At 34.1% G+C, this 15,320-nt stretch overlaps 2 protein-coding genes across 2 annotated transcripts; one reads left to right on the plus strand and one right to left on the minus strand.

Moving 5' to 3' along the window:
* The first annotated feature begins 717 nt into the window (after positions 1-717).
* Positions 718-3,409, plus strand: LOC112033966 (E3 ubiquitin protein ligase RIE1). The gene is made up of 4 exons (XM_024066748.2): positions 718-868; positions 1,322-1,454; positions 1,542-1,700; positions 2,866-3,409. The coding sequence occupies exons 1-4, from the start codon at positions 780-782 to the stop codon at positions 3,025-3,027; spliced, it is 543 nt and encodes a 180-aa protein (XP_023922516.2). The 5' UTR covers positions 718-779; the 3' UTR covers positions 3,028-3,409.
* A 1,331-nt stretch (positions 3,410-4,740) lies between these two features.
* Positions 4,741-12,090, minus strand: LOC111989198 (probable UDP-3-O-acyl-N-acetylglucosamine deacetylase 1, mitochondrial). The gene is made up of 5 exons (XM_065776437.1): positions 11,841-12,090; positions 11,320-11,628; positions 8,660-8,830; positions 8,222-8,286; positions 4,741-5,031 (listed from the first exon to the last, which is right to left on the minus strand). The coding sequence occupies exons 1-5, from the start codon at positions 11,889-11,891 to the stop codon at positions 4,935-4,937; spliced, it is 693 nt and encodes a 230-aa protein (XP_065632509.1). The 5' UTR covers positions 11,892-12,090; the 3' UTR covers positions 4,741-4,934.
* Between the last annotated feature and the right edge of the window lie 3,230 nt (positions 12,091-15,320).

A 15,320-nucleotide genomic window follows, 5' to 3' on the forward strand; every position in this document is an offset into this window, starting at 1 on the left:
AAATGTGGGACCACATCATAAATGTTCATCCAAGTGAGTTATTAAGTATAGAAACCAAAGACTCTAAAGTAAATGAATCATAAAAAATAAAAAATAAATAAATAAAAGTGTTTCACAATAATAAATCAATAACATGGACAATTTACATTTTATACCTAATAATGTCCTTACAAAATTTTTAAAGAGTTAACAAAATATAAAAATGACTATTAATAATAAAGACTCTAAAGTAAATGAATCGTTAAAAAAAAAATTTGTTTCACAATAATAAATAAATAACATGGACAATTTACATTTTATACCTAATAATGTCTTTACAAAATTTTTTAAAGAGTTAACAAAATATAAAAATGACTATTAATAGTATTTAAATTATATATATATATATATATATATATTATACATCTTATTGTATATCTTTAAATGTATCTATACATATGTATGAGGTTACAAGCTAGTTATTATTTAACATGCGCCTAAATACTAGCATATCAGTAATTATAATAATAAAAAAATCAATTCTTGTAACTAAATAGTTTTAAGATAGTTTTTAATGCGGTTCTCTCTTTCTTTTTTTCTTTTTTTGAACTGTTCATTTTTGTCTAACTCTAAAGTATCTTAGTTTAATTTTTGGGTGGGGGTGGGGGGTGGGGGGTGTTAATATCATTATTATATGTTGATTCAGCAACTATTCCTGGGAGATTTATGAGATATTGGCCACTTACTGATTTTATTATGAATGGCTTAGTGTTGTTAAACGTTGTGAATCGGTGAATACGATGGCATCATTTCTTTGGTGGATAGTTGGCTTTTATTGGGTTGTCTCTGGTGGAGATGAACTTCTGCGAGATGCTCCACGTTTGTACTGGTATGCTTTAACCACTCTTGAATGCCCTTTATTTATTTCTATATGTTACATGTTATATTATTTTGAGATGCACACACACATATATATAGTTTTCCTTTTTTACTTTTACCTTCATCTAAGGTGGGAAGAGGGTGGAGTTTATAGATTTGCTAAGTTTCTGGAATTTTTAGTATGAGTCACCAGATCATATTTACACGGATCTTGATCTACTTTTCTCCCTTTTGATATTTAAAATTTTCTTTCAATTTTTATAAAGCAAGCTTGCTGTCACAATGACAATTATTTTGTCATTGTAAATTCGATTCTTCTATGTCTATTTTCACAATAGAACCGCAATTCTTTCAGATAGATTGTAGATCCAATTGCCTCTCTCTCTCTCTCTCTCGTGATCACAATGCAGTATTTTTTTTGCAGAAAGTAATTTCAGGGATCTCTGGTTCTGAATTTTTGCAGGTTGGCTGTGGTGTTTCTGGCATTCGATGTCTTCTTTGCCATATTTTGTGTTGTTTTGGCATGTTTGATTGGGATTGCTCTCTGTTGCTGCTTGCCATGCATAATTGCAATTCTTTATGCTGTTGCAGGACAGGTACAAAGAAAGAATTAGTTACTATGACTAAATATGTGAAACATGTTCTTTCAACTGCTTAGTGTTGTTTCTTCTGTGACAAAATAGGAAGGAGCATCAGAAGCAGATCTTAGCATGCTTCCAAAATACAGATTTCGAGCATTGAGCAATGAGGAAAAGCCTAATGGGGGAGCAGGGTCAATGATTCCTGTGGAAACGAGTAGTGGATACTTGGCAATTGAACGTATACTTCTACCTGAGGATGCGGTATGCTTTTGTTCTTTGTTTTTCGTCTTTTGATAAGTCATCTGGTATTCCATTGATTTATAATGAAAAGGCTAATCATTTCACAATTTTATTACCTGTTTTGTGGGACTTTATCTTTATATATGAAAAATTCTGCCCATTTTGGTTTCGAAGTGATGACCCATTCTTCTGTATTTTCTGTTGGATATGTATGCAAGCACATATGATGTCGATTTGGCATTGCTATAGGAAGTAGGGCTTGTAGAGATTTAGTAGTAGAGCTTTTGCAATATAGAGCTTTAACTGAAAAGCTCTTAGCATTTTGAGTGTTTGACAAATTACAGAAAATGTTGGTTCTAGTTATCTTAACTAGTGAAGTTCCTTGTTCCTGAATAAGGGATATTGGTTCGAATCCCACCTACACCAAAAACTAATTGGTGTCTTCGCCTGAGGTGAAAGAGCAATCACCATGGAGCAGACGCCATAAGTTCAAATCTATCGTTTGTATCCTTTAAAAAATTACAGTGAATAGTTTTAATGTTAAGGTTTTATAGATCATGAACAGTGAATTGTAGAGTTTTTTTCTTAAAAGTTCTTATAAAAAAAAAAAAAGGTTTTTTCTTAAAAGTTGCAAATTTCAGATTTAGCATTAAAAGCTGTTAAAGACCCTCTTAAAGCTCTTTTAAAGAAATCTTCTAAAACAGCTTTAAGGCTATTAAAGTACTTTTTCTGGACATGCCCAAAATCTTTCGCACATGTGCATATGAACATGGGTGCACAATGAATGGAAATAATTATTGCTCAAAGATTTGGTGAGGGAGTTGTTTTCCCCACTTTTTTTGCTTAACTGTATTTTATTGGAACCATCTCATTTTGGATTTTGAAATGCTTCATTTGACCATTGTTGAGACATTTCTGCTGAGTAGCATGAAGCAAGGCACATGTTAGGACTTGGATGTTGGTCGTGTAGGATGGATCCTCATTTTTGTGCCAATCATGTTCATGGATTGACTTGCTTGTGACTTGCAAGAGTCTCAATCTGTATGGAGTAATTTGTAGAAAAAACTTTAGGACTAGCAAATCAATGAGATTTACTTAGAACTATCTAATGGAAGTAGTTAAAATTCCTAACACATTTACAATTTTCCTGAAGATTTTGGTTCTGACTTTCCTCTTGTTTATCCAGGAATGTTGTATATGTCTCAGCTCATATGAGGATGGAGCAGAGCTCCATACTCTTCCCTGCAACCATCATTTCCATTCTACATGCATTGTGAAGTGGCTTAAGATGAATGCAACATGTCCACTCTGCAAGTACAACATTCTTAAAGGAAGTGAACAGGTATAAAGGAAAAAAATAGGAACCCCCAAATGTCTGGGTTCATCTACCCACAATTTGTTTGTTTGGATGTACAGAAAGTTGAGGCAGAAAGAGGAAAGCTTCTCCTAATATTTATTGACAATGACTTACAGCAACTTGTCAATTGAGCCTCATTTTCTGTTTTACGGCCATTTGGAGTTGCCCTTTACTCTTCATGCCTTTGTATGACTAGTTAATTATGCGTATGCAAAAATGGAGCAATTGATATGCTGGTTTTACTTAGATGCTTCTTTTTCTTTTTCTTTTTTCCTGGTTTTGTAGTATATAGAAAAATGATTGCTTGTAATATGTACCTTGTACCTCTGTGATTTTGGGAATTATATATAGATGATTGGATTATTTCACCTTTTTTTTTTTTGTTCCAAATTTAATTATTTATTATTGTGGCAATTTATACCCTGTATGTACATATCAAAATATATAACTTGTATGTACTTGATTGAAAAGGTTAGATTATTAGAGAATTTTGAGAGGGATGACAAACTTTTCTCTGTACTGGGGATAATATGTTGTTGTTAGTTGTGATGACTTGTGTTTCTGCTGAATAAAACTGAAAAGAGGAAGAGTGAGTCCCACTTGTGTCAGGACTAAGGAGTGCAGACGAGCCAAATTGAATATTTTGAGTCTGAACCAAACTTGTGCAGAGTTCTGGTTTGATCCAAACATGTAGGAAGTTAATCTGAGAGAATGTAGTTTCTTCCATACTTATGCTTGTTGGCAAGGCCAATTGCGCATCTACGGTTGCTTGATCCTGCATTCATTTTCATGCCAAAATTCAAGAACTTAGTCACTATCGCAGTTGATTTTTTGCATCTCACGCCCCTTTTACCCCTTTTTTCTTTCATTTTCTCTTTTTGGCCATCTGCTCTTTATTATTAGTTGGGGTTTCTTTTCTGAACCCTTGTTTGGGGTAATTTTTAAGTTATTTTACTCTGCCACTCCAAGGCTGAACTGAACTATTCAAACTGAAGACGGTATTTCTTAACTCGTAAACTTGGCTTGTTAAGCCATTGAATTTGAAAAATCAACCCATGCGTTTCTGCATTAGTCATCTGTCTATACTTCATGGAGCTGCGAGAACTGTAGGTGGGAATAGGATACGGATAATGAGACTCAGCTTCCGACTTGAAAGAAAGAAAGCTTCACCTCTTAAACCATTAGTTTTGAGCTGCTCTCAACTTCTTTAGGTTATCAAAGAAGTTTAGCTTTTGCAATGCACAAGCAGTCCCTGTCGATAAACAAAACCGGTAAATGAAACTCTAATCTATTATCTATGCAGTGCTTGTATAGCCATCTCTGCAAAGTTCAAAAGAGGTATACTTCAACGTCTTATTTGGTAGTCTCACTTACAAATTAACCAAAGATAACGTTATCTCCTCTCAAGGCATATAGTTTTTTACCTTATTCTTTGGTGAACAATTCAATTACTCCTCCAAACGATAACAATCAAATTTTTTACTTTATTCTTTGGTTTCTAAACTAAATGGTTTGTGGGGCAAGTGTAAAAGATCTGGAAAAATTACTCCTCCAAACGATAAAAATCAAATTTTGGTACTATCAAATATTTAATTTCTAATACTGGTTTGTTCATCATCATCATCATTTTAAATAAATATTCACATCACAAATTCTATTGAAAACATAATCATAACTGTTCCATTTTTATGGGACAACCAAATATATCAGAAAATGTTTAGATGCTCATTAACAATTATATTTGCCATCGGTTTTATGTGCATATTAAAAAAGGAGGAGGTGAAAGAGGTGAATTAGATCCTTGACAAGTTGACAGTGTGCTAGATTACAACGATAATGTTACACATCAAAGGACATGCACGTTTCCAACATCTGCCCTCAATAAGCCAAGATCCTTGTCATTTGAGTAGTAATGATATCAATGTTATTCTTTCAAATCTTCTCTTGAATGTATGATAGCTGACGTACCATATCAGTATGTAGTGCATGGCCACCCTGCATCAAATGCAAGAAGTCATAACCCCATTTAGTGTCTTGTAATCATTGTCTCATAAGCACTACGAAAATTTGAGAGTAAAATAAACTTGCATAAAATAAATCAACACCTTTTTTTTTTCCATGAGCTTTCAGACAATGCAATCATCTAAACTTGAAATAGGAAGAATTGGATTTCAACAGATGGTGCCAAAGCTTGTGGAGAATGAAAACGATGGGGAAATCAAATGGCCATTAATGCAAGCAAATGTGCTTTATTGAACTGTTAAAGCTACTTTTATTATTTTCTAGTGCGTTCTTTTTCTGTTAGTTGTGACAATGGGGGGTTAACTTAGTAAAGATAACACTTCTACCCACAGTGCCATCAGCATAGATGCTTGCTAGATTCGATGCCTGGTTTGTGGCCATAACAAGTATATATTTCAGGGATCAATCGAATACTACATAGTTCTTATATTCATAATGACTGAGAAATACATGTCCAGATGAGAACTATAAATCAAACCCCAAAAAAAAAAAAAAGAAGTGTGTAGGAAATATTTCAGGTTCAAACTAGGAGATAAGAAATTTTACATAGCTATGCAAACCTCAAAAATTAGTTTGTCTTTTGTGTTTTCCAAGTTTCATTGCATACTTAATCCTAATCTTCTTCTGCAGTGCCAGCAAAGGTTGGTTGAACCCCCCACTGCGTTTCCCTGACGAACCGTGTCGCCATAAGGTCTTAGATCTTATTGGTGACCTTTCCCTTTTTGCACAGTTTGGCAGTCAAGGGCTTCCGGTGGCACATATAGTGGCATACAAGGCATGTGTATTTTACCCAATCCCCCCCCCCCTTTTGGTTGTTGATTATTGATTAATTATCAAGAAGTTCAACTGTGGTCATATGCTTTGCCCTTTATCATGAAAATCAGGATTTGTATTATATTGAAATTGTGGGGACGGAAGGAATTGTTCTTGTCCTTTAGGACAGCTTTTTGAAAAAGTGATATGATGCAGGAAGAACAAAATTTTGAACAAAAAAACACTTTGAAAAAGTATCACCATTCTGCTTTTTGCAAATAGCTTTTAGTTTTCCCTTTTGCAAAGTTGCCTTTTGTTTTAGATACCAAGTACCTTTTGGCTTAATAAGAATCATCCAGCTGCCTTTGATTGGCAGCCTAACAAATTCTGATCCCAATTGCCTGTATTTGGCTTTCATGAGTCCCTCTTTGTCTCTTTGACCACTAGGCTATGTATTGGGCCATAGTTACAGTACTGGCTATCATGTCTTCTTCAAAGCTTGACTGATAAAACTTTTATGCCTCCTTGTCTTGTTGTGCCTCAAACTAAACCATTTCTTCTTATGGATGCAGCCAGTGGTACCATCTTTGCCAATTTTCTTATATGTACTCAATTTTGCTACTTGTAGGCTCCTTACTTCTATATATACTTCTTATCTCTTATTTATCTAATTATTATTATCATGACTCACTTTATATTTATCTTTATTTGTGGATACCTTTCCTTTGGCNTATGCGAAATGAATTGTTTCCCTTTTGCAAACTGCCTTTGTTTAGATACCAAGTACCTTTTGGCTTAATAAGATCATCCAGCTGCCTTTGATTGGCAGCCTAACAAATTCTGATCCCAATTGCCTGTATTTGGCTTTCATGAGTCCCTCTTTGTCTCTTTGACCACTAGGCTATGTATTGGGCCATAGTTACAGTACTGGCTATCATGTCTTCTTCAAAGTCTTGACTGATAAAACTTTTATGCCTCCTTGTCTTGTTGTGCCTCAAACTAAACCATTTCTTCTTATGGATGCAGCCAGTGGTACCATCTTTGCCAATTTTCTTATATTGTACTCAATTTTGCTACTTCGTAGGCTCCTTACTTCTATATATACTTCTTATCTCTTATTTATCTAATTATTATTATCATGACTCACTTTATATTTATCTTTATTTGTGGATACCTTTCCTTTGGCTATTTAAAATAATGTATGTGGAGTTCCAACCACCAAAAAAGGCACAGTTCCCTTGTCATACAATTTGATATGCAATCACATCACTTGAGAATAACCTTCTTTCAGTTCAATGGTTTGAATAAAAGTCCTCAGTTTGACCTGGCCAACGTTGTTTATGACAATTAAAAATACCTAGAACATTACTAATAGCCATCAGATTTCATTACCCTTGGGTTGCTCCTCCATTTACTAATTTATGTTTTACTTACTGTCACAAACTTATGAAAAAAAATTGCACATCATGGGGACACTAGAGGGCATTGATCTCATCCATGGAGAGGATTAGTTTAATGATTGGTTTGCACTGGGGATCTTTGATCTTTTTCTTTAACAAGTAGAATCTAGAGATCATGAGGTTGATCAGTAAGATTTTCCTTCACCCAGTACCTACTTTGTGGTACTTATCTCTGTAACCAATTGCAGAATTTGGTTTTAGCATGGAGCCATAACATACCTATGATCTATCTAATTATTTCTGAATGTATTAGTTTCGAGGGTAAAAAAAAGAACAGAAAAGAGAAAAAAGATTTTATGCGATAAAATAAAAAAAGAAAAGAAAAGGTAGAATGAGTGACTGGATCTCTATGATTTGATTGTGGTTGATCATTAACAAGGGGGGGGGGTGGTGGGTACACTCAGGGCTTGCACTACCCACTTAACTCACACAAAACTGAATCCAAGAGGAAAAACATTTGGAATGTTATATTAATGATTTGTTCTATATTAGTCTGGTTCAGTTTAATACCAGCACATGTTGTCACCATCAATTGAGTTTTGGCAAAGAAAACATTAGAAGTATTTTCCATACTTGTAAGAACCCCTAAATTTAGCAATTTGCATTCTCACCCTAAAAATAGGAACTAATCTATAATTGCTTTTCTATGGACAGGGTGGGCCATCTCTCTAGGTTGCACACTCCCTCTAGATCATTCTATTCTTGCTGAAAAAAAAGCTTCAAAGTGAGCAAGTTCAAAGAAAGTTTTTTGACATGGACTTTTTAGAAAGCAAAATTAGAACATACGGTGTTTCTCCCAATTTTTTCAAATTGTAACTATTAGGGCTTTATTAAATGACTGCTTGTCCTTTAATAACAAGTTTTGTTCACAAACAAATCATTTTGAGCAGTGCCCACTGCCAGTCCAGTTGAGAAAACCATTATAATGCATACAAAAATGACGCATGTACCTACAAACAATGGCATTGTCCAGTGAGCCCCCTTTTATGAGCCCAGAATTACGCATTTGCTCCACCTGCAAGGCTTTTCCAATATAAAATTGAGTATTAGAAGCATATATTCAACAATATAATAAAAAATTTGAAGTTACCACAATTTGTTCCCCCCTTGTCCTATGTCACTTGCTTGTCTAGATTTAAATTCTGTATTTTTTTTTTTCATAACAGTAAACTTCTCTTTATAATGCTTCCAACCACTTTGAACATAGCTAAGTGTCAAACAAAACCACCATGCCTTCAATAATAATTTTAACGGAAAGAAAGAAAGAGAAACCTTAATATCACAGTTTTTAAGTTGATTATAAAGTCAATAATATCAAAAGAAAATATCAAAGTATGACAGCAACGAGGAAGTGAGAACAAGACTATTATTGGCGATTTTAAACAAACCTGCTCATAAACACAAAAGGTTCTTGATGAAGCTATCTGCTCGGAGTAAAAATAATTATCCAGTGGTGCTGAAGAAAACCACTGACAGCCAATAGCATGCACCTGCGATATAAATTTTTTATTAAAAAAAATGTGGATTACCATATAGAAATTAAGACAATTAATCTTTTTCTTTCTTTTTATTTATAAGTAAATTAAGACAACTCATCTAATCTTTATTACTCACAAGACTACTAGTGAATAGTTAAAATTGACATTCGTAAATATGTTCCAGGTCTTCTAAATCACCCAAATCACATTTCCAGTATACCCTAACCCCTAGAAATCTCAAGTAACCAGGTATTGCAGCAACTTTACTCAATCTCAGGAAGAAAAATAATCGGTCCCTATTCTATGTTAAACAAAGCATTTCACTTATAAACTGATTATGTCAACTACCAAATTCTATAATTGAAAATCCTGCAACCAAACATTTTAAGCCTGCTATTTTTTATTAGCAGTAAATTCATTCAATGGAGACTATGACTTCGGATAGAATATAATGGAGGAAAAGAATACATGTAGCCAACCTTGACCAATCTTGTTGAGGATCCATAGCCGACCCCAAAAATTTGGGACTAAGCTTTGTTGCTGTAGTAGTAAATTCATTCAACACACACACACACAGAAGATTTTTTTTTTTTTTTTTTTTTTTTTTAAATGACAAAGGAACCTCTTCAAGGCAAAGCCACTTCATGTACCGACCCCTATCAAGTANAAATTTTGGAGGTGAGTTATTAGTTTTTTTTTGTTAAGACTTCAAAATTTGCGCATGTGAAATTTAGCAATTTTGTCTCTAGCCTGTCGAAATGATTAATATTATCTGTCTTGGCTTTCTAGATTATTTTCTTGAGTGAAAAATTCAAAATTTTCAACTGTGTCAATTCTTCACTCGTGATTGTGATTTTGAAACAAGTAGATGCACACGGGTTTGAGGGTGGGGTGGGGGGGCTTGGCATGTGGTGATGTTATATGGGTTCCTTGGAAGGATTCTCTTTGATTATTCGAGGTTGTTATTGATACTAGTTTTTCTGTTTTTAATTGGAGTGAGATGTCAATGTTATCACTCTCAATTTTATTGTTTGAACGCATAGGAATTGGGGGGGGGGGGTGTTTGGTTGATGGATTGGATTCTCTTTTAGAGGAGTTGTTAATTTCAGTTTGTATCAATGAATCATTTTTATGCTCTATTATTTTGAAGCAGTTGTTATTCTTTTTTGCTGGAAAACAGACTTACAAGGAGGTAATTAGAGATATGTGAATTGAGGGTTATTGAGATACGGAATTTATTGAATTATATATTATAGGAAATGCATTGGATCAAGCCAACTGGTAAACCTTGAACATGTTGTAGGGAGACTGACGGTTTCTATAATTACTCACTCAGGTTCCCATTTTGATGGCTCGGCAAGTGAATGGGTGAAGGCCATAGAACAAGTTGGGTTAAAGGTGGCCACAGATCAGTGTGGGAACAGTTGTGAAAAAATGGCACCTTATGTGAATGAACCAGTCCATGCGTGGAGGAAAGATTCTTTTGTTGCTGCATTTCCTTCACAAAAGGTTCACATAACTTATGGGATTGACTTCCACAGGTATGAATATTGCTAGACTGTCAATTTCTGAATATATATATATATATATATTTCTTGGGTATGTCAATTTGAAAATGGAGAAGGTTGGTGCCACTTCTTTGCATTGGTACATTATTATTTTAGAGCATATAAGAATTTATATCTGGCTTCTAAACTCTTTATGTGTTATACCTACTGGATGGGGACCACGAACTAAATAAATGGATGGCTGTTATTGGTCATGCATTGCTCCTGTTTTGCTTGCCTTTTTCTGCTTGTGCAATGGAAAATCTTGTAGGTTGATTGGGTTGATACAAGTTTTGGGCATTAACTTGTATAATAACACTTAATGGTCAGATTTGGCATTCCAATTTGAGATAGGACTAACTGTCACCAAATATTGGTGAAGTGCCTTTGTGTGCTATTTCTATAATTATCTTATTATTCTTCTTTAGTTATCTACAATGTTGTGAAGCAATGAAACCTTGGTCCTTGGATATATAGTTGTTCCAAATTATTAGTGTTGGATCTGCATTCATTTTGTTTATTTTTCTATTGCATATATTCTTGTGTGTTGTGTATCTGGGTTTTACTTGATAGGGGTCGGTACATGAAGTCCCCCCCCCCCCCCCCCCCCCCAACCCCATGCTCTACTTGTTCAAAATTTGAGTGAGATTGACACATCTGACATCTCACTCCAATTAATCTAGAAAAGGCCATATATTATCATTTCGACAAAGACAAATTGAAGTCCATGGCAAATTTGAAGACTCAATATAACATCAAATCCAAAATTAAAAGCCACGGTATCCAACGACTCCCTAAATCGAATGTGAGTATACATTGTTGGACGCTCTCACATTCACACACAAAGTGCATAAAAATTCAAATTTGAAGTTTATCACCGAGAAATTCTTTTAACAAGAAAGTATGAGTTGAATCATTTTCCAAAGCCATAATTCTAGCGAAGATAACCTAGAGATAAAGCAAGCTTAAATTTGAACATTATCGAATCCATTCACTAAGTCTTAACAAAATTACAGTACTAACCTCGACCTCGCAAACTTTAGGATCCGAATTCTGCATCTCAATCCTGCAATTATCAACACCGGCAGCCTCCAAAGCCGAAAGCAAGTGCTCAACGGTTCGAATTCTGAACCCATCCTTATGGAGCGTGGTACACAGAGGCGATTCTTCCGCAAAATCGACCGAGGCCGGAATCAAATTTGACCGGAAATCGAAGTACCTCCCTTTTCCCGCGAGCTCCGGCCACAGTTTCACGGTGGAAATCTCGCCGGAGTGCAGAGTGTTCCCGGTCCGCTCTATGCATCCAGCTACGGTTTGCTGAAGCCTGCCAGTCTGGTCATCAAAGCAACCACATAGATCATATTAAATGTTACTTTCTGTTTGGTTACTGAGAAAATGTATGAAAATTAGCGAAAAATTCAGATTTCAACAAACTCCGATTGAGTTTTTCAATAAAAAAAAAAAATTAAAAGCTCAGATTATTTTTCCGAGAAGGTTCCAAAAGTTCAGTTCAGATTATATATAGAGAGAGATAGAGAGAGTACGGATTTCCAGGAGATGAGTTTTGAGGACTTGAAGACAGCGGCGAGAGTCATTGAGGGAATCGAGGAAGGAAGTCACTACTGGTACTGGCAGAGCGGCGTCGTTTTGGAGGGAGAATACGGAATGGGAAATGTCGCGGAAAAACAGGACATTTTTGGCGGGAGTCTTCTTCTGCCAGACAAGTTAGGATTCTTCTTTATCCCTGAAAAATAAAAAATGTGAGAAAGACTTCTCTGTTCGAAATTTTAGAATTAACTAGCAGTATCACAGTTCCTAAAAATATAAAAAAAACTAGCAGTATCAGAATTCATATATGTAAACTGAAAATGACAATTTATTTACAGGGTAATTCTACCCCAAAAGGGGATTAGTTATCCACTGGTAGGTAAGTTGCTATATCAAGTTACATTTTTCCCACATTTGAATGTTCTATTCTCATATTGGACAGTTTCAACATCACATTTTTTTTTTTTTTGATAGGAAACCACACACTTAATATTAATCAAATAACAATAGAGTTTACATCATGAAGAATTGCTAATTCTAAGAAACTATGACAATTCTCCATCCACATACATTGATGAGCTATGCCTTTGGCATACTTTGCTAGTAAATGAGCAGGGGTATTTGCCTTACGTTTTACATGAGAAAAATAAACATTATGGAACTCCAAAGCAGCTAATCTAATACCCATAATCACCGCATCAATTGAAGCCGGAACTGAGGAAGATTGACTCAACGCCCTAGAGACAATTAATGAATCGCCCTCAACTATGAAATCAAATTGCTAGTTTCAACATCACATTTGATTGTTCATTTGTCACATTCGGTGGTTCTCTTACTTTTTTTTTCACATTTGACGATTTCATCCTCACATTGTATAATTCCAATATCACATGATAGTTCCTTTATCAGGTTCGGTGGTTCCCTTATTATTTTCTTCTCACATTTGATGGCTCCATCCTCACATTATGCAATTCCAACATCACATTTGACAATTCTTTTGTCACATTCGATGGTTCCCTTTTTTTTTTTTTTTTTCCTTATATTTAGCGGTTTCATTCTCATATTGTGCAATTTCAACATCATATGTGACTGTAAATTTGTCACATTCGGTGGATCATTTATTTTTTTCCATATTTGACAGTTCCATTCTCACACTGTGCAGTTTCAACATCATATGTGACAGTTTTTTTGTCACATTTGGTGATTTTTTTTTTCTCACATTCGATGGTTTAATTGTCACATTAGACAATACTAACATCACATCTGTATGTACTTTTGTCACATTCAACGGTACCCTATTTTTTTCTCACATTTGACAATTCCATTATTACACTATGCAATACCAACATCACTTTTAATCGTATTTTTGTCACATTCAGTGGTACCTTGATTTTTTTTCTTAAATTTGATAATTTTATTGTCACATTGGACAGTACCAATATCACATATGACTATACTTTTGTCACATTTAATGGTTTTTTTTTTTACTCATATTTGACAGCTCCATCATCACATTAAAGTCGTACCAACATACATATGGGCGTAGCCAACTCAACCCAATCCCACTGAATTACCTAATAATCAACGAATATATATAACAAAAATACTCCTAAAGTTTCTAAAATTCCGAAATACCCTTAAATATACTAAAATTACCAAATGCATTCTAACAATTAAAAATTACCAAAATAACCTCAAAACTCTAAACAATTATTGGGATATCCTAAAACCTAAAAAATGACTGAGGTACCCTCTAAACGTAAAAAATTATCGAAATACTCTAAGATACTAAAAAAAAGACCTAAATGACCATAAAACCTAAAAAATGACTGAAATGACTTTGTAACTTAGAAAGTGACAATAATGCCCTTAGAACCTCAAAAATGACCGTAATGCATGTCAAACCTAAAAATTACCAAAATATGCATAGAGCCTTAAAAATTACCAAAATGACCCTGAAAACTTTAAAAATTTTGAAATACCCTTGAAACCTATAAAAAAAAAACCAAAATACCTTATTAAAATTGAAAATGAGCAAAATACCCCCCAAACTCTTGACAATCACTGGAATATCCTTAGAAACTATATAAAAAAAAAAAATCCAAAATCAAAATACCTTTAGAACCTAAAAAATGATCGAATGACCCTAAAACCTAAAAAAATGTTTGAAATTACCCTAAAACATAAAAAATTATCGAAATAACGAAAAAACCTAAAACAATGACTAAAAATACCCCATAACACCCGAAAATCAGCAAAATACCTTTGAAACCCTTTAAAATTACCAGAAGACCCTTAGAAGCTAAAAAATAACTTAATGACATTGAAACCTAAAATGACTGAAACAACCCCGTAACCTAAAAATTACTCATATATGCTTAGAACCTAAAAAACTGATCGTACTTTTGTCACATTCATAACTCTACCATTTTCCTCCTTTAAAAAGCTATTAAAAAAATTTAGATATAAAATCTAAAAAAAATCCCAAAAAATTAACCCAACCACAATAATTACTTTTCTCCACACACAACAAAATAAAATAAAATAAAATAAATCAGCTGGAATTATCTTGGTTTCTTCCATAAATATTTGAATATATCAATTAACTTCCTACTTATCTCCCTTGGTAGCTCCCATCACGTTCAGGGCATACCTCCCTTTAAATAACATAGTTGAGGTCACTTTCTTCATGTTTATATTTTTCTAATTAACCTTAATGTGTGAGATTAATAGGGATATATTTTTCCTCCTTTTAAAAGCTATAAAAATTTATAGAACTAAAATCTAAAACAAAATAAACATCCCAAAAAATTATCCCAACACCAAAATGTTTTCTGAGAGAGCCTTAATAGCAGAGCCTCCAACAACTAAGTTTGAGAGAGCCTTAATAGCAATGAAATGTTTTCTTTGTTGAAGACATATCAGTGCCACAAAGCACCTGTGTGTGTGTGTGTGTGTTTAGGGCTTCTTTTAATTTCTACATACTCTTCATTCTAAAGCATTAATGTATTTGTTCCTATACTTTGAACATAATTGGCTATTAAAAGGTCAATTTTCATCTCTATACTTTATTCATTCACATGGGCGACTGATAGTAGCCCACACTAACTCCTCACTGTAAGCAAGACCTATTTACTAGAAATTTAAAACTAAGCCATATAATATATGGCCTTGTCTTCTTTTAGTTGCTTCGCTCTCTCTCTCTCTCTCTCTCTCTCTCTCTCTCTCTCTCTCTCTCTCTCTCTCTCTCTCTCTCCACACACACACACACACTAGAGCATCAAGCTCTTAATAGAATAAACACTGAGAAATAGAGAAAGTCGATAGTAAAGAGAAAGACATATGTATTAGTATCATAAATAATATCTATGTGGTGGATGACCACTTGAGAAGAAGCAATTCAAAAATAATCTATCTCTTGTATTTCTTGATAAGTTGTTTTATAAACTCTAAGGATTCTTATATATTTGATAGTA

This window comes from Quercus suber, unplaced genomic scaffold (assembly GCF_002906115.3).
Source record: "Quercus suber isolate HL8 unplaced genomic scaffold, Cork oak 2.0 scaffold_133, whole genome shotgun sequence".
NCBI classification, from domain to species: Eukaryota; Viridiplantae; Streptophyta; class Magnoliopsida; order Fagales; family Fagaceae; genus Quercus; species Quercus suber.

Excerpts from the sequence above, each read along its gene's own strand:
- LOC112033966 (XM_024066748.2), top strand. The coding sequence starts at position 780 with ATGGCATCATTTCTTTGGTGGATAGTTGGCTTTTATTGGGTTGTCTCT. Across the intron at positions 869-1,321 it reads GATGCTCCACGTTTGTACTG|GTTGGCTGTGGTGTTTCTGG; the intron begins GTATGCTTTAAC and ends GAATTTTTGCAG. Across the intron at positions 1,701-2,865 it reads TACTTCTACCTGAGGATGCG|GAATGTTGTATATGTCTCAG; the intron begins GTATGCTTTTGT and ends TTGTTTATCCAG.
- LOC111989198 (XM_065776437.1), bottom strand. The coding sequence starts at position 11,891 with ATGACTCTCGCCGCTGTCTTCAAGTCCTCAAAACTCATCTCCTGGAAA. Across the intron at positions 8,831-11,319 it reads CTAAAGTTTGCGAGGTCGAG|AAAAAGATTAATTGTCTTAA; the intron begins GTTAGTACTGTA and ends ATAAAAAGAAAG. Across the intron at positions 8,287-8,659 it reads CCTTTTGTGTTTATGAGCAG|GTGGAGCAAATGCGTAATTC; the intron begins GTTTGTTTAAAA and ends AAAGCCTTGCAG.